The 19,557-nt window shown below is 34.0% G+C and overlaps 3 protein-coding genes across 6 annotated transcripts in view; 1 reads left to right on the top strand and 2 right to left on the bottom strand.

The window, feature by feature from the left end:
* LOC129260224 (teneurin-3-like) overlaps positions 1-4,072 on the top strand; it is a 32,431-nt gene extending 28,359 nt beyond the window's left edge. Inside the window, exon 28 of the mRNA XM_064114519.1 lies at positions 92-4,072. Coding sequence (XP_063970589.1) covers positions 92-886 — 795 coding nt within the window. The 3' untranslated portion in view covers positions 887-4,072. The remainder of the gene's footprint in view (positions 1-91) is intronic.
* Positions 2,828-11,374, bottom strand: LOC129259901 (fatty acid hydroxylase domain-containing protein 2-like). 3 transcript variants are annotated; one of them, XM_054898028.2, is made up of 7 exons: positions 11,227-11,374; positions 10,399-10,510; positions 9,336-9,528; positions 8,860-8,978; positions 7,166-7,374; positions 6,262-6,534; positions 2,828-5,475 (listed from the first exon to the last, which is right to left on the bottom strand). In XM_054898028.2, the coding sequence occupies exons 2-7, from the start codon at positions 10,462-10,464 to the stop codon at positions 5,370-5,372; spliced, it is 966 nt and encodes a 321-aa protein (XP_054754003.2). In that variant the 5' UTR covers positions 10,465-10,510; positions 11,227-11,374; the 3' UTR covers positions 2,828-5,369. The 3 variants fall into 3 exon arrangements, with proteins under 3 accessions (XP_054754003.2, XP_063970590.1, XP_063970591.1); XM_064114520.1 differs by having other exon boundaries at positions 11,059-11,229; XM_064114521.1 differs by having other exon boundaries at positions 4,415-5,475; positions 9,336-9,681; positions 11,227-11,327.
* Positions 11,375-11,951: 577 nt separating this feature from the next.
* Positions 11,952-18,818, bottom strand: LOC129259903 (fatty acid hydroxylase domain-containing protein 2-like). Of its 2 annotated transcripts, none has more exons than XM_064114244.1 (7): positions 18,684-18,818; positions 17,301-17,392; positions 16,831-17,032; positions 16,375-16,493; positions 14,916-15,124; positions 13,732-14,004; positions 11,952-13,252 (listed from the first exon to the last, which is right to left on the bottom strand). In XM_064114244.1, the coding sequence occupies exons 2-7, from the start codon at positions 17,358-17,360 to the stop codon at positions 13,105-13,107; spliced, it is 1,011 nt and encodes a 336-aa protein (XP_063970314.1). In that variant the 5' UTR covers positions 17,361-17,392; positions 18,684-18,818; the 3' UTR covers positions 11,952-13,104. The 2 variants fall into 2 exon arrangements, with proteins under 2 accessions (XP_063970314.1, XP_063970313.1); XM_064114243.1 differs by lacking the exon at positions 18,684-18,818 and adding an exon at positions 18,487-18,534.
* Positions 18,819-19,557: the final 739 nt, after the last annotated feature.

The raw sequence follows: 19,557 nt of genomic DNA, 5'->3' as shown, positions 1-19,557 counted from the left end.
AAAAACACCTATTAATTTATATGCAGAAATTACAGTATACAGTTTCTTATAATCATTTATACAATGTCTCTTTCTGTTCATTTTAATCTAGGTGAGATGGGGATATGAACAACAAGTAATGATTGCCAGTTACTCTCCAAACTCAAACTTTCATGCCATCTCTAATAGACACACCATATCAGGGATTTCCCCTAATAGTGAGGAAGGGATGTCCCCTATCAGTGAATCATCAGTCAAATATGCCACATTACCAACCCTGATAGATAAAGGTGTAATCCTAGCCATCTCTGGAGAGAGAGTCATCTGTAAGAAGGCAATTAATGCGGAAAGTGATGCTCTGAACATTGCTAGTGTGGTCAATAATTCTTTGATTCTGGATAGATGGCATTACTCCGACGGACAACGAGAGATCAGATACTTTGTCAAGTCTGATCTTACGAGATATGTCAGTGATTTGAGGAGCCTTGGTTACAACGCTAATATAACAGACACTTCAGATGTTGTAGACCTTCACGTAGGCACCGTGCACATGTCTGCACAGATGTATGATGCGCCATACGAGTTTGTGGTGATATCTTTGTCGAACAATTACACCACGTGGAAGATCTTTTATGGAATCACGATGCGTCAAGCGGCTGAGGTGGTCTTAGAGTCGGCGCGAGAGGTAGCCATGCACCAGGCCTGGCTCAACGAAAGGAGAATCTTGGCTAGCGGTCGGAGAGGAACTTATTTTTGGACAAATGTAGAGAGGATATCACTTCTACAGAACAATATGGTTCCAGGTTATGAAGGCCTCTACACCTTAGATCCAATGGTCTATCCAGAGATCGCATTTGATGGAAATAATATCAAGATTATTCGATCGACTTCGGAAACAGCAAGGTGATCTTGGGCAGAGACTGATGTTCTTTCTGAAGTTCTACTTTTGCCATCTGTACTTTTTACTACCATGATTCACTGGATTATTCCTCTTTGCCTTGTGTGTGTTTTATTAGTTTGTTTTATTAAGAAGTAATTAGCTATGGCTATACTTCTTTATGCAACTGGCGGCTCGTCGTTATTTGTTATTTATTTTTGTCCAGCCTGAATTTGTATTCATTGGAAGCAAACCACAGTCCTTTGGTTAGGGGTGTATTATATTCTTAGAGTTCTAAAAAAAGTACTGGATTTGTTCCCTTATCGTTTCATGTCTAAAGAAGATTTTGAGAAGTTTGTAGATCTAAATATATCTTTAGAAATACTGCTCGTTTTAATAATCTGGTGCTTAAATGTATTAGTCTTGAAGAATAGACCCTTGTAAGCTTCTTTGTTAAGAAGTGAAGAAAAAAGATGATTTGTCTTTCATAATGGACATGAGACGTGTGTCCATGGCGATACTACGGATGTGGTACTTATATTTTAATCTGATAATTTATTTTTCAATTTGTTTTTAAGCTGTATATTTTCTATTGATATGACGATGTGGCCAGGATCTTGTTAGGATTAGGACATATTTGGATTTTAGCGGACGAGAAGAACGCTTAAGTTGATGTGATCATATACCATATTTTTAATCCACTGTATAAATCAGCAAGAATATTTTTAAAGCATTCACTATGAGAGATATTATACATAATGATTAGTGTCACCTTGAAGATATATAAATCTTTTAGAGGAAGGAAAATGAGCGAGAATCATGTTGTTTATTGCTTGCATTTTGTTGGATTAAAGACATCATAGTATGTTATTATTGGAATGCCTTTGAATATTGTGATAAAGAATGATATGAAAGTTACTCGGTGCTATTGACAATGTCATTTACAAGGTCATTCACTGACTAATGGGATACAAAGAGTAAATTATTTCGATAAAAAAATTATCAGATTCATGTAATTCACCATCATGTGTATGAAATTTTCTGTGAAATCATGTCAGAAAAGTTTAAGATGTTGTGAAACCACTTTATATACCATCAAGTACATATTCTATCATGTATGAGATGAAATTTTTGATGGAATTTTGTAGCATAATAAACTGGATTTCAAAAGTTATGGAACTGATTCATTTGCTTTATTCAGTCCAGTATCAATTTTGAAAAACATTCAATTTATATTGTATGGTCAAGTAGTTAATCTACTTACAAAAGTGAGGAGAGTAATTTATCATGTTGACTATTGATAATTTGTAAGATACTTATGAAATTATTTATATGTGAAAGTGGATACATTGTCATGTATTCATACTTGAAATCTTTTATACCATGTTTTATTGACTTGATCAAATTAATCGTGATATTTGTTTTCATGTTGAAAAATGTTTTTAAATAGTGACATGAAGAGACGTGCCTATTTTGTAGGAGATTTTTAAAGACATCACACAATATACATGTATGCTTAAAGTCTTCACTTGTAATGATTGTTTATTTGTAGATATTTTTACAGCCTAACTTGCCACAGTGATATGTGTATTTCTTCTTCTTTTTATATTTTCTTGTTTGACAATCAAGTGTGCTAATAAGTGTTTTATTTTAGATCAAAACACTGGATTTCCAACGTCATTAAGAAAAGTTAGAACTTCCATTAGGACCTAGATTTGTATTGAGAAAATATTTCAGACTTGTTCCAAGATTTACATCATGAAGTACATTTTAACATTTGAAATAAGCTAGCTTTAAAAAAATAAACAATTTAATGCAATTTATGACTATTTTAATGAGTTAAAAAACCTAGAAGTGGTGTAATTTTGGACATGAATTTTGCATTCGATCCTTAGACAAAGTTTGTCAATTCCACTTTTAAGCCAGTCTCCAAAAATAATCAGGTTCATTAATGTCTCTTTTTAATTAAAACCTCACTGAGATACATGTATATGACAGAACTGAACAATATTTTCCAAAGTTTACAGACATTGCAGTATGTAAATAATTGACCACAGTAACACAAAACATGATTCTATTATGATGTCATGAATCATATATGGTAAATTTGTCCAGACTATTTTGCTAATTAAAAAAAAATAGAGTTATTTATATGAAGTCATAGATGCCTCATATGCCATTGGCTCTGTACAGAATAACGCTTCTGAGCTTTAGTTGCAGAGATATGCGGGGTTATTTTTTAATGAATCATAAAATCAAGATATTTGATTTGTTTAATGCAATTATGTAAATAAATTGATGATCAACTCGTGTATATGCAATAATTGTCTTAAGATCAAGTGTGCCAAAATTCTCTTTATTGTTTTTTCTTATTTTTTCTCATGTTGCTATTTTGTGTTAGCTGTACTTTAACTGGTGGACACATGCTTATGTCGGTACATTACTTAAATGTAGTCTTAAAGGGGAAGTTTAGCCTTGAATACACTATGTCCAATTTCCGTCTGTGAAGTCATAATATTCTGAATATGTATCACAAAACCAAATCATTCATTAAAAATATTTCAAAGCTTTCTCGGACTGAAGAAAAATGGAAATTGAAGGATATTTCATTTATGCAAGTCTATCTCGAGTTTATGTATTCATTATGGAATTTAGGAGCTATAATTTTTTTTAAATTCTTCATCGTTTATGTTTGTTATATTTTTCTTGGATTCATGGTTGATCACATCGTCAGTATTGATGTTGGTGAAAACGAATTTCACTTAAAACAAAACAACTTTGGAACATTGTTGTTCCTGAATTGGTTTAAGTTTGGAAGAGCATGAGAACATGTTTCCGTGTGCATCTTACGATTATTAAAGGAATAATAAAATCATGCTGTCATCATGTATTTCATTCTCTGATAATTAAGATATATGTAGTTTACAGAATTGGGACATACAGTTTATCATGCTCTGAAAATATGTCTAATTTGCTAGATAACCTATCAAGTTCCATCCACTTTTGTCTTAATGATGTTTCACTTAAATGCATGTAGATGACTATATAGGCGCGTTGTTGTATTGTTCCAAGTCATTGGTTCATGAAAACTAATGTTATAATCCATATTGGTGTTTTTGAACTTATGTATAAACCAACTGTAATGATAAATATATTTGTACAAAAAATAGTACCAAATACTTTGTATAACTATATTAAATGTTTTATAATCAATGACATTTTTTTGCAAACTCTGTAATTATATACTCGCCACCGTCTAGGTTGAGGAAGAAAAAAGAAGAAGAGAGAGATGAAAGAAAGAAAGAAAGAAAGAAAGAAGGAAGGAAGGAAGGATGATAAAAGAGGAGATTGTATTAAATGAAGAGGAGAATATAAAAGGATGGGGAGAGGGGTACAGGGGAGACAACCACAGAGGAACAGAAAGTCAGAAAGATGCTCATAGAGAAAGTAAGAAAGAGGAGAGAGACAGAGAAGGGAGAGAGGGAACAGACCGAGAAATGAGATATGGGGAGAGAAAGACAGGCAGATACTGAAAGAGAGACGGAGACATCACACGCGTCATAGCGAGACCTTTTAATATGCTTCTTTTCTAGTTCAGTGGAGTAAAAGTTTCAGCTCGGGCTTCGCACTCGTATTACTTACTTAATAGGCCTTATGAGATACATATTCTCATTCGTATAAACACATTTGTATTCTTGTCTTTAAAAAAAAAAAAAAAATGCGAACTAAATTTGGTTTGAAGAAAAGGAAAAAATATTACAACCAAACTATGATTGTTTATGTATATAGATTCACACTTTCTTGATAGAAATAAAAGTAGATAGGAAAAATTATAATTCCACGGACTAATCACAACTATTAATAAACTACTTATTCTTATAATGCTAATAAAAATGCAATATATTTAACCAACGAAACAAAACAGCGTTATAGAGCATACCGTGAGAGAGAGCGCGGCTGGGAGTATAGCATATAATGAGTTAGAACTTTTATAGTAGCTGGAAAGGCGACGAGGAACTGTGCCCACCCCCACCCAAGTACGGAGTGACGCCCATGATTTAGACTTAAGAATCGTTTTGTAACCTTACAAAAGGAAAACGAAAATATTTTGCAATATGTAGGAAGTCAAACTACAGGAATAATAAAGTTCGACATGGGTAAGCCTACACCTTGACGATATCTCGACATCGCTGAAAAATTCTTGCTCAAATTATATTACTATACACCGTATTCCCCAACAAAATGACCATTAAACTTAAACAATTTATTATTTAACACGAAGTAGTCAAAATTTGTCATCCGTGTAGGATCTCTCCAACGTATCATTCAAACAGTCGCAAAAACACAACATCCCTTTACATTTTTTTTTATAGCGCTTCACTGCACAACGCGAGCACAATATTTATTGCGGAATTACAATCGGACTTAAAAGGTGCCTTTAAACAAGTATTCATAATCAATTTTGCTGATTTACTTCATGTTTTTCAATTAGTTTGTGATCAAGAATCAGCATTCATTGAATTGTTTGACGTTTTTGGAGTTCTTTAAATTTCCTGAAATGGTCATCGGTTCCATGAAGCCAGTCCAACACACCAAGAACACCATAGTTATTTGTGAATCTGATAAAGAGAAACAAAGTAATTTTTCTATCATTATGGCAGACTCAATTATAATTAGTAATATTGACAGTTACTCTCAAGGTCATCACTAACACCAGGATCGGTAAATAGCTACACTACCACTACAGTCATCAAATCACAATGCACTACCACCACCGCCAGCACCACCAATCAGCACCATAACTAATACTACATAATTATTATCATCATCATCCTCACTTCATGTATAGAGATACGGCGTTATGCATTTCCTCTACTTATTGTACTATTATTCTGCGAAACATATACCCTATACCCAAGACAAACACTTAAGTCACGCAAACCTAGAAAAGTCACGTGAAAACTGGTGAAAAGGGTCATTTAAACACACACACCTCTCCAGAGAAAACCCACACCACATAAATACCAGCACTCAGGCGCGCGCACACACACACACACACAGTTCAATGAAGAGAGAGAGAAAGTTGAGAAAGAAAGATCAACATTCATTCATTGATCTAAGGTAGATGTCAACATATTTCATCCCACCGCTGCCACCATTATCAACTCTGTTCTACTTTGTAAGGGTAGCCCTGCCATTAAGCTAAGAATTTTCCAGGGGTTTCTTTACATTTGCGAATTAAAAGATAATACGCAGGTCGGAACCTTTTGGACATGTGTTATAAACAGTATGAACAATAATTGCTGAAAGGAATATTTGCAATAATTAGAAAGAGTGGAACTACAATATCTGCAATATCTAAGACGGACATTTTTGATGGGTTTGCTAACAAAATAATGACTTACTTGAAATGATGAAAGTCATGATACTCTGGCGAGGGAAGGAATGGAAGATAATAACCCGAGTGAGTAACTATGGTAACGAAGAGAGTTATCCTAAACCAGATTGATGTAACAAGCATGTGAGATCCTGAGATGATTGAGCCCAGAGCCACAGGGAAGGTATTAGAGAGAAAGTAATCGAATGGATGACTGTAGAGGGAGACCATACCAAACGGAGCAGTCCATTCATGATGCTTCTTATGGAATGTTTTATACATCGATGGATGATGAAGCAGTCTGGGTATATTACAATAGTAATAGTAAAAAGGTTAAAGTGATGATTGGTCAGTGAAGTTGTTGAGGACTGTGCATTGATAGGTAATTCATTGCAACCTGAAGCCGCGAGTTACATCTATTTGTCACTTTCCACCAAACTATGGTCTTGAACGAATATAAGATTCAATTAGCTTATAAACAGAGCCATGTACGATTTACTGATTTACTAAAGCAAACAATTCGTTGATGATGATTATTGATTGACCTGCTTAGGTTTATATCCTAAAGACCATAATCATGATTAAATTATCATACTTATTTGTTGAGAATATACACTGACTGCAGTTAATGAAACATAGCATATTAATTAACAAATTATTTTGAGCTACTTGAATTCCGATTATTTTAACTAAGTTCCAAAGTCGAAATGATCCCTGGCGCCCTTTTTTTTTTACCTTATCATAGGTCTAAATGAGGTTAAACTATAACTTTAAAAAAAATATCAACGTCTTTTTTCTTTCTCTTTCTTTTTTTTTTACTACCTGCACAAATATCTCTTTCTTTAAAATTACCAAATTGTATTAACACAAGTACTCTTCTGAAAAAATATTTCATATTTGTTGCTTCCATATCTAAAGAAATTCAGTTTTACCTATGAGTATAATAGAAGCCTATTTCTTCCACCACCACACATACAGCTAGCTGAAAGAGGGCGGTATTGAATGTTGGTAGCTCATCTACTGTAACCCCGCTTCCTCTTAATCCCATACTGTAATGAATAGCAATCAGAATAGGTAGACTGAAGATGGTTTGGTTTAGGAATACTGTCCACAGGGTTCGAATCAGTTTACCTGTAGGAATCTAGTGATAATGAAAATAAGATTTTGCTTATCAATTTTTTTTTATTAACGCTACAATGACTAGTAAGTATATTTAAACAAATAAACACGGAGGTGGTGGAAAGTCTCAGCAATAATAAAACAACATTTCTCTTCAAGCAGCTCCCTATATAAAAAGTGTGTTAATAATTCAATGCAGGTAAGGACAATTTAGAAAACAAAATTGTAAACAAATAAGAAAAATATTCTAGGAGGACATATCTCTTTATTACACCCCTCCCCCTATTTCTTTATCTTACTCTCCCAATCTCCTTTTATTTTTTTCTCCTGAAGCGGGGGCGATTTTGAATCTGTTTATATCTTTTCTGATATCCTCGTATTCTTTTTTTCTCTACATGTCTCTCTCTTAGCTAAAGTCAACAATAAACTGATAAGTTTTAAATAGCCTTGTTAAATCTCTCCTGTCAACACTTATACGCTTCTGCTACGACAGAGTTCTATAATCATCATAATGGCACAGATGCCTATGGTTATTTTGCCCAATGACAAATGTATCATGTCTCATTCAACAAATTTGACAATTATGAATTTAAACTCTGATCCTTCTGACGTATATGAAAGAAAATTCAATCTTGCTGAAATTATAGAGGCCTATAACAGAAATAGGGCCTACACGTTAAAACGTTCTTTCAATGTTCCTTAATCGTCAACGATGACTAATATTGAAACCTGGATTTTGATTGACTGTAAGTATAAAGAGCAAAACTTCAAGTTATAGCTAATTAATAGCACTGTTAGAGCGATAAGCTTACCTTAAACTTAAAGGGATGCTCCAGGCTGAGAATAATATGATTTGAACAGATAAAGAAAATCAGACAAATAAAACACTTAAAATTTGATCAAAATCGGACTAGGAATAACAAAGTTATGGCATTTTAAAGATTTGCATTATTCCGGTGAAACAGTTCAAGGCATGTCTTCATGAATATTCAATTAGCAACTTGATGATGTCATATCCCCACTTGTTCTTTTGTATTTTATTATATGAAATTAGGTTTATTTAACTGAAAAAAATGGATGGACAACTAATTTTGTGCAATAGATATTTATTGCCTCAACTTATTTCATTATATAAAGAAGACACATTATCCATATGAAAAATAAAACAATTATGATTTCATGTAATAACATAAGAAAAAGGAAAGTGGGGAAGTGACATCATCAGACAACTTAATGAAATATTCATGAAATTTTCAGCAGTTTGCTCGGTGAGTTACTCTATTTATTTAGATATAAATATTTTCAGCCCGGAGTACCCCTTTAAAAAGGAGAACTCTGAATTCATGTCAATTTATAACAAATCAAAATAATAACTCAAATCATATGCATCATCACACCAACGAAACCGCCTCCAGACCGATCAAATCTATTACGTTATTATCAATGTCTTTCCATCAATCGAATTGGAGTCGGTTTCGTTAGGCGTGACTGTAGCAGTATGAATTACCTCGGTCTGATCAGCTTGAATCTTTAGTTTGGTGATAAACTTTGGTTTACCAGTAAGATCCATGATTAAGAACATACACCCTACAAACCAGTGCTCTATGATAGAGTAGCCATGAAGAACTGAAGAGAAAAGGAAATTTTGATTTAGCAACAAACATAAACAGATAAACATTAGCATTCTGAACTAAACATGCCACTAGACAGCATATACAACAAATGAATCAAATATATACCTAGATTATCTTAAAGTATTTTATGGCCAATAATTCTATCAACTGTAAATATCAAAGCATGCCAAATGTTTGGGTTTGAGTTTTTGTGCGTGTGTAACCAAAAAAACTATAAAGAAAAAATACAAATTCTGTATTTCATAAAATTAAATCATCTGTTGTGGTTGATTTGACCATCATTAGTTGTAAAATATGGTCTGGGTCAAGAAAATCTTCTTGCTTACAAAAATAATATGTTCACACTTACCTAAACCCATCTTGACTTGGTTTCCTTCGAAATAATCATAGAATCTACCCCACTGCTTCGCTATGCAGTCCCCGGATGTAGACCAGAATATCTGACCATGGTGAAGGAGAGTGGTTCGAAAGACAGCACACATCACGGCTAAAGCAACAGTGAGAAGAGATAGAATGGCAGTCGTAACACTAGCATCTCGCTTCTAATGATTTAGTTTGAAAGGAGAAAATATAGATATATGATTAAGACAGAAAAGATTTGAGAGAGGGATGAAAGGGGAGAAAGAGAGAGGGGGAGAGACAAATATGAGGGGAGAGAGAGATGGGGGAAGGCAGATCTAGAAGAAATTGACATACTGAGGGAAACAAAGAAACGCAAAGGGAAAGAGTGTCCGAGTTGGAAAGACTCTATTTTGTAGAGTTTTGCGACAAATTAACCATAATGTGATTAATTTTTAAATTGATGGAACTATTATAATGCGATTTATTATAACATTATTTTATTTGAGTCTAACTTCGATTCTCGTGATGGCTACAAGAAGTAAATGTTGTTGTTTTCCCCTTTGTTTTATATGATGTAATGTTTCATGTTAATGTACTTAACAGTGAAATTTGGACATAAATTCAATTCTATTAAAAGTACCTTTATTTTAGGCGAAATAACTTTCAGCGACTTTCCTTGATCTGGCAGACGAATTTGATTATTTTTCAATGCCACTTTTTTACAAATTGATTATTAATCTATAAACATTGGATTTGTTGGTCTCACTGGCTTCGCTCCCTCAATTTTCCAATTTATCCTTTAATCTGCTTGTTTGGGGACGGTGGGTGGTGCCTAGTCTACAATGCATGTACCACTCGGACCTTTCAAAACCTTTGATCTATTATCCCACTGTGGAAGAATAAAAAAAAGGGAAATGCGTCATTTTGATAGGATTAAAATCAGAATGTGAGTTTAATTGTAAAACTAGTCACTTGTGATCGAATTAAAATGAATGAAAGCAAATATCTATTATGATTCATACCTGAGTGCATATCAAACACCAATCAATAATATATATTTTGAAAGTTACCTTTGAATACACGTTGTCATCGGGGAGGGTCTTTGTAACACCATTTTCCTTTTGCTGTCTGACCATCGTGGGTGATAATCTCAACGCTTTTATTCCTCCCAATGATATAAATCTATATTGAGAAAATGTATGAATACTAGTACAATAAGTACAATGGCAGATTAACGTGCATTTCTGAACACCCCCCTCCTCCTCCTTCACCTCCACTATCCATATTTCCATTCGCCCCCTATACTCTATGTGCAACTATTCACCCACTCTCATAAACAGCTTCTTGTTCTCATTTCCTCAAATGTCTTTATCTTAATTGTCTTGTCCCATTTGCAAACATTCTTCCAAACTCAACGTCGGCATTTGTTTCTCTAGTCTAAACGGAAAGACAGTTCAATTGACCAATTAACATATATACATATTCTTTGTCTATGTGAAATTTTAATACTATTCAATTTCCATCCGTCATTTAATATGACCACAACTACCACACAAATGACACAATAATGATCCAAGGATGGATTATGGATGTACTTGATCATAATCGTGGACCGAGGTTCATGATTATATACTGCTTATAATTGCCTAAATGGACAATGAATGGTCAAACCCTATCTGACAGATATATTGCAATGGACGGTGAATACAAGACAGACAGCAATTATATACCTGTTTACGCCAGTTGTATCAGACGCTCTGACAATAGATTTTCATTTGTATGAGACAATGAAAACTAGCCTAACAAGATGAATGATTATCTTCGGAATAGTAAGCATTGTAAACCACCTATGTATTGTCACCATAACGTGTAAAATAAATAGTCACAAAATTACTTACAATATTGTCGGTCTACACTGGGATTGTATCGATGCTACCAAGCTATCAGCTTATATCAGGTACCTGAAGAGCCGAGTTAAGCAAGAGCAAACTTTGAAAATGGACCTTTGATATAGCCTGTTGTCTGTCTGGTCGAATTGTTGACATTATATTTCCAAGGTTCGTTTATTGTGAATAGTTCTGTGCTTCCAATAGATCTCAGATATTTATGACTTGTCTTGAATTGTAATGAATGGTGTTTATTGTGGCGTAAAAGTAACCAGACAATTCTCAAAATACAAAAATACCCCTCCCCCATACACACGCACGTACTCAAATGAATGGAGAATTTGCTAAACTACCTTGCTCAACTTGGAAGAGTATACTGTCTCTCGGTGTTTACCAAGTGAAATTTTATCACATTGATTGATGTATTGCCATTTTCATTATCATTGACATTACGTCAGCTCCTTCTAAAGACCCCCAAAACACGAGCTACATTCTCTTTGGAATAATTTTTAAGAATTATAATATTATATAATCTTTAGAGACAATCAATCTTATTTGAAGTCTTTCATAGCAGTTCTTGATACTGACATACTCGTCCAAACTCTCTCATTTGTATTTTCCCTCTCTTTGTTTCTGTCTCTCCCTTTACCACTTCATCTCCTCTCTTACTCACTCCTAAAATTGGGAGAAATACGTTTACTCTCCTGTCTTACAGTAGGAATAGATAACAACAAATTCCCGGTGATTCATGATTTTTTTTGTCATATTCAAGGAAGCTTATATAACTAAGTTATATAAAATCCTAACATATTTATTTATAAACCAGTCCATGACATGTTATCTCCAATCATGTCCGATATGTTTCAACCACCTTCTCATCATTATTCACTACGTAATTCTCATAACTTTGCTTTACCCAAACCCAAAACAGAATACTCTCGTCGCACTATCCAATACAGAGGTGCATCTTATTATGATACTCTTCCCCATCACATTAAATTATTGGAAAATATCGATGCATTAAAAAAAGGCCTTAAAAACATTTTCCAGACTTCTTGTAACTTTTAGCTCAGATCCCTCATTCTTACTTTCTTATCTTGTGTATATATTGTACATATGTTTCTTCTTACTTTTTCACATTTTGTCAACGTCTTTAACGTAAGTCAACTAAGTTTTTCCTTTCCTGTATTATGTTTACATGTATATCTATGTAAGGGACCCCTCTGTAAAACAGCGTTGATATGTTATCAACGCTTAGTAGGGCAATCCCCCGTCCTTTTAATTATCATTTCTTTGTAATTGTAGATATATCTATCATTGTTATTCTTTTTAATTGACGGAAAATGAATACAATACAATAAAACGCTGAAAATTTGATAAAAATCGGATGTATAAGAAAAAAAATACATTATGACGTTTTAAAGTTTCTCTTATGTTCTAACAAAACAGTGATGGGCACATCCTGGTCAGTATGCAATTGGGTAAATTGATATCATCACCCATTTATTGTTTCTTTTGTATTTTAAGACATGAATTATAAAATACCTTTATTTTACCCATTTTAATGTAAAACAATGTTTGATTTTTCGCCGGAAATGTGTTATTTTTGTTACAACCTATTGTAATTCATACAGATGCTTCCTTAATGTCAAATTCACAAAATAAAATATTCTGTATTTCAGAACAAAATACAAAAGAAATAGTGATTGGTTTACTATACGCAAAATTCCATAAAGATTATTTTTATTCAATGGTTGATCTCTAACAAGCTTTCTTAAAAACATGATTATCTACATAGGGCCACATAATTAGTAAAAATGAATATTTTTATTGACACTTTATACTGAAACAGACTGCCTACTAAACAGTTGTACATTTTCATTTCTTGTTTCAATTTTTATCGTCAGGAATGAGTTGGCTGATTGGTGTAATTCCATAAAGGGTCTTGTGTCTCAGGAATTGTTTTGATTTCTTGTAGTTAACATCTGTTCCGTGAAACCAGTCCAGGAGGCCTAGTACACCATAGTTATTGGTGAACCTGAATCAAGAAGAAAGAAGAGCATATCGATTACATAGGCCTACAATTATGCTAACCATGAACTTCTGTACATAGCTTTGACTTCCATGGACAAATTGTGTGCATGTGCGCTCTGCGTTTCAAGGACTAAATTCATGCCATATCCCAATTTTTACTAAAAATACACCTTACTCTAATCTTAGTAAAAAAGACACACAATTAAGTCTGTTTATGCATAATATTGAATCCTCCAATATCATGAATACATATACATCTACTTTGAAACGTATATACTTCTGTAAAAGGAACTAAAATGGAAAGGAAAATAAAAGATTGGCCGACGGTGACTGCTCCCTGAAAGCAGTTATAATTATTTCATACAAAATGAGACATTCGACTTGACGATGTACATTTGGGATATTTCCATATTCTCTTAATGAAGTGCAACATGCTGCAGATAAAACAAATAGGATTAGAGATGGAGCAAGAGATGCACTCACTTGAGATGGTGGTAGTCATGGAATTCAGGAGACGGGAGAAGAGGTAGGTGGTATCCAGAGTGGTGGACTATTGAGATGTATTGTCCCTGAATGATCCAGAAATAATAGGTAAGAAGATGTGAACCAATGAGAAGGGAGCTAGTGATAGCTGGGAGCATGTTGGAGATGAAGTTCTCAAAGGGATGAGCGTAGGATGTGACGAATCCGATGGGTGCGATCCATTCGTGATGCTGCTTGTGGATTGGTTTGTAGAAGAATGGCAGGTGGAGCATCCTATGTATAGAGGAAAAATTAAAGATGGCGGCTGAGATCAGGGACTGCGTTAGAATATTCTAATGGGGGAGGGGTTTGGGGTAGACAACACACACACATATATATATATATATATATATATATATATATATATATATATATATATATATATATATAAATACATCAACATATTTTTCTCACTCAGAATTTATCTGTCTTCTTCCTCCTCTTTTCATTTTATTTTGCTCCCTTTCTTCCTATTTTTCGCGACTCATAAAAAAATGAGGGGGCCGGATCCCTTGCCCAAACTTACACATAATAATCTGTAGATACTCTGGGCGATCAACATGTTATTGTATTATTGTGGAGCGTTGTGGCCCAGTGGATTAGTCTCCCGACTTTGAAACAGAGGGTCGTGGGTTCGAATCCCAGCTATGGCATAAATTCCTTCGGCAAGTAATTTATCCACATTGTGCTGCACTCGACCCAGGTGAGGTGAATGGGTACCCGGAAGGATTTATTCCTTGAACACTTTAGCGCCTATTGATATGGCGACTCAGCTACAGCCGGGGTAATAATAATTATGATACCAAGTATCAAAGCGCAGTTGAGTATGTGCACATAATAACTGCGCTATATAAATGGACATATTATTATTATTACATCTTGGAATCCTTGTAATTTTCATCAAAAAAGTATTATTCCCACTGCACACTCTTTGAAAATTAAAATAATAATGATAAATACAATCATGTATACTTGTATGAATATTATTCATACGAGTATACATTATTGTATTTACATACTTGTGACAGTAATATTCATGTCTTCTGTAAAAAAAAAAGTAAAAAAATGAAATTGTGGAAATTAGTTATATCATGCTTCCTCATAAATAAACTTTAAATTGTGAGTTTAAGATGTACCAAGATCACCTGTGACTGTAGTAAAATCCGAATTCTTCTACTATAGCAAATATGACCAACTGAATGATGAGAGTCGGTAAGGTGGGTAGATCATGAACAGACCAGACACACCCCCTCCACACACCAGCATAGTAATGACATATCAGGATAGGAGCACTGTAGATTGTATGGTTCAGGAAAACAGTCCATAATGTACGTCGTAATTTATCCCCTGGAATCTGAAAATATCATTAGTGCAATCAGTTGAGAATGTAATTATTGCAATCGTTCATTTTAAGGATGTGATTATTGTTATAGAGTTTATTTCATGAAATTTCAGTTATGGTTCATGCAACCCCCTCCTAAGAAAGGGCAATAATAAAATAGGTATATTGCATTGACGTCAGCATATTACATGAAATTACATTGTTGTATAAATCTTTTATACCATTTGTTCGAAAAGTATGCATTTCTGCATTTATCGAGAATAAAAAACACACAAATGTTTGATACGACGTCATGCATTCAATTTATGAAACGCATTAAAATGTGAGAATTGGCAAATTCTTTCCCCAGAGGTTTTATTCAATGTCTATATTTCGCATTATTTTATTACAGTACATTATTTCAATGTTATCAAAACAAGATTTTTTAGGTTCATCGGACTATTGCTAATCAATGTTTACAAACATAGATAAAACTTACTTATACAGTTGGCATTGATAAGGATTGATCCCAGTATTGCCAATTTGATTACTATTATGCCATCAAGAAATTTCAATCGATGGTCTAGAATTGTTTTGTCAATTCGGAGACTTAATTCAATTCAATTTCAATCTGATTTTATTCCATTCCAGATATAAGAAAAGTTACATCAACAAGTGTAAATATGGTAATCAAAACATAATAATGCAATGATATAGATAAAATTACATGATTATATTAAATTAAACATCATAATACTTACACACTATAAGCATAAATTATAGCTTGTGTTTGTTTTCATCCGAAATATAAGTCTTTTTTCAGATTGTCAAAAGCAACCCATCAGTATATTTTTTTAATTGTACACCAGTGCCAATCTTTTTATATACGAATCATCCGTTTTAGAACCAACTCACACGGCCAAACTTTGACTTTGGGATAGCTAAAGTCAACATGGTATTGTGATCATGTGATCATCTTGACACAACAGATAAATTAGCTGATCAGTGATAATACATGATTAACATTGGCGGCGATCGGGGGGGGGGGACATGCCCCCCTCGATTTTCAAATTTTGTACACGATCCCATGGGGTGTACTTTTCACGTACCCCCTCGATGGTCCAAAAATGTCACAAAATCGCCTCCTCTGGTGATTAATATCCAACAATTAAAACATTTTTGGCATGTAAATTTGGACAATTCAAGCCTGCATAAAACGAAATGCCCAGGACCACATTATAATTATTTAAAAAGAAACAAATTTCAAGATGGCGTCACTTTACCTCTGTTTCATCTAACTGTACTTTGTATTTGCGGATGAACTTTGGTTTTCCAGTCAGATCTGTGATGAGAAACAATCCCCCTAGCAACCAATACTCCAAAACAAACACACAATGAAGAGCTTTAGAAAGAAAGATGGAATGAGAAAAGAACGATAGTAAATCAGTACTCTGGCATTATTCATCTTTTCAGTTAAGTTTTTCATTTTTTTTGTTAAATCACGAGTGATTAGTATGCAAACGAGGAGATAAATATAATCATTTAAAAAAAACGGTTAAATCAGGCAAAGCACAACGTATCATGTTTATGATATACACGAAAAAACGAAATATTTTCATCATCATAGGCATAATCAGTGTGTTTTAGTTGGGGTGGGGTGGGGGCTCGATAAGTTATATACATTGGTCGAGATCTGCGTGTTTGACTTACTACCTAGACTAGAGGATACTTTGTCTTACCTATTCCCATTTTAGCCAGATTTCCATCAAAATAGTCATAGAAGACTCCCCACTGCCTGGCTATGAAGTTCCCGGATGCAAACCACAATGATTGGCCATGATGAAGAAGAGTGGATCGGAATGCAACACAGAATATTGCAAACATTACACCAAGGATGGACATGATGGCGGTACTCAGGCTGGCTTGGTCATTAGATGATGACTGGAAAATATGATATTGAAAGAGTTAATAAGAAAGAAAGAGAGGGGTATATAGGAGTGGAAGTAACCAACAACATTGTCTGAAAGAAAGGTGCAAAATCACAAGAAAAGTAGTATAAAGGATTTACAGCACTAATCCACAAATTTTAAACTGTAATTTGTTACATTCGATTTCATGATATTTTTCATAGGATGATAATAATATTGATATTTCTATAGCACTTTTCACAATTTTTTTACCTTGAGTTGAAGGTATATAAAGACTTTACCTTAGATTTGTCGTTGTTTCTTTCCAAATAAACACCATTCTCCTTGTTGCGATTTCCCATGACTCTCTTGTGTTCGTATTCACAGACAATCCCTGAAAAATAGAAAGTTTTGTTACCAGTTTTATTCAACGAATATGGATATATATATGTCTGTGCTTGCATGTGGTCCGGGGAGGGGGTTTTGAGGTCGAAAATACACCCCTCCCTCTTTACGTTTTCGAACGCTTCTCGACTCTTCTTCTTCTCCTTCTCCTCTTCCTCCTCCTTCTTCTTCTTCTTGTTCTTGTTTTTCTTCTTCTTCTTCTTCATCTTGTTCTTGTTCTTCTTGTTCTTGTTTTTCTTGTTCTTCTTTCTTCTTCTTTCTTCTTGTTTTTCTTCTTCTTCTTCTTCATCTTGTTCTTGTTCTTCTTGTTCTTGTTTTTCTTGTTCTTCTTTCTTCTTCTTTCTTCTTGTTTTTCTTCTTCTTCTTCTTCATCTTGTTCTTGTTCTTCTTGTTCTTATCGTTCTTCTTTCTTTTTCTTCTTCTTCTTCATCTTGTTCTTCTTGTTCTTGTTTTTCTTGTTCTTCATTTCTTCTTCATCTTGTTCTTCTTGTTCTTGCTTTTCTTGTTCTTCTTTCTTCTTCTTCTTCTTCTTCATCTTGTTCTTCTTCTTCTTGTTTTTCTTGTTTTTTCTTGTTCTTCTTTCTTCTTCTTCTTCTTGTTTTTCTTGTTTTCTTGTTCTTCTTTCTTCTTCTTCTTCTTCTTCAATCTTCTTCTTCTGTTATTTTTGAGGGGGTGGGACAGCGTTTTGCCCCTCATTTTTTGGCAGGGGCGAAGGTCCCCCCCTCGACCTGCTGCCCCTCTTACGGTGCTCCTGATTACCCCTCCCTCCTTATATTCCAAGAAAAAATATTCTGCTTATTACGTCCAGCCGAATCCCTTATTTTGTTTATATAAATCATTCATGCACTCCAGCACTTACTCAGCAGTGCAATATAAAGAAAAATCACATCTGTATTGCTTAAACGCTCGAGCTCACTACGACAATAGAACAAATGAACAATAAACTATATCAAATTCATACAAAAATTAACATATCAGTCGTATCTAGAATTGAAACTAGTCTACACATTCTCATGATCTATAATAACGTGTTTATATTTTCATTATTTTAATAAATATCAGATACTAGTATAGTTTTCTTACCAGTAGCTCAAATGGGCTCAAGTGTAGATCAGTATATCAATTTTCTTTGATAGAGCTAGGGTTATATTTTACATGATAAGAAGCAGTATCGACCTTTATCCTCTACTGAAAAAACAATCTCATAAATAACTAAACCTTTCATTACACGGGGCCCCTCACTCGTTTCCTTTATAGATAATGATAATAGTTTAACACACCTGTTTATTGGAAATTAATTTTCTGTGCAGAATCTTCCTTGAATCTATCATTCTGGCCGATATAACAACAATGCAGACTGAGCTGTATCAATGTAATACTTTGCTGTGGCGTTATGAGCCAAAAGTTTTGAGGGAGCAAAATATGGCGTGGGCGGGAAAAGGTTATAAAAATTTGAGAACGAGCGAGCAAAAAAGTCGATATTTTTATTGCAAAAATCAATATTTGTGATTTTGACATAATATTAAAAAAACAATATCACATTTTACCTTCTTTCTTTCCCTTTCTTTCCTTTTCTTCCCTTTTCTCTATTTGTTTTTATCCGAACGCCACTGATACTTTGAAATCAAGTCCCCGTGCAGGAGACCTAGCAATTATGAAATCACGCTATGAATCTTATTCAGGACAAAACGTTTGTTTAAGGAACTCTTTTTTTACTTTCAGGGTATAAATCAATGTCCATGTAATAAAGGTTCAGTCAGCTTCTTCTTCCTTTGCTTCTGTTGATTTGAGTGGTGATTAGTCACATTTGTATATTGTCGCCATTGACTATATCTACAATATCTCACTTCTCCTCACATAAGTCTAATAACATATAACATCTTTTGTATCATTTCAATGTGAAAACGATAATAATTTCACAATGAAGTTAATTGGTATATTTTTAAAATTCTTTTTATCTAAATTGGCATAAAAGTCTCACCAAAACAGAAACAGAGAAGAAGAAGAAGAAAAGAGAGGAAACGAAAAGGGGGAGAAAAAGGAGGGAAAGAAAAAGAGAAAGAGAAAAAAAAAGGAGAAAGAAAGAAAGATGAAAAAAGAGGGAGGGGAGCACCGAATTAATGATCGAACGGGGGGGGGGGGGCGCCGAATTGA

The sequence above is a fragment of the Lytechinus pictus genome, unplaced genomic scaffold (assembly GCF_037042905.1).
Source record: "Lytechinus pictus isolate F3 Inbred unplaced genomic scaffold, Lp3.0 scaffold_19, whole genome shotgun sequence".
NCBI lineage: Eukaryota > Metazoa > Echinodermata > Echinoidea > Temnopleuroida > Toxopneustidae > Lytechinus > Lytechinus pictus.
Note: the sequence above shows the minus strand (reverse complement) of the source record. Positions and strands in the feature narration are given on the sequence as shown.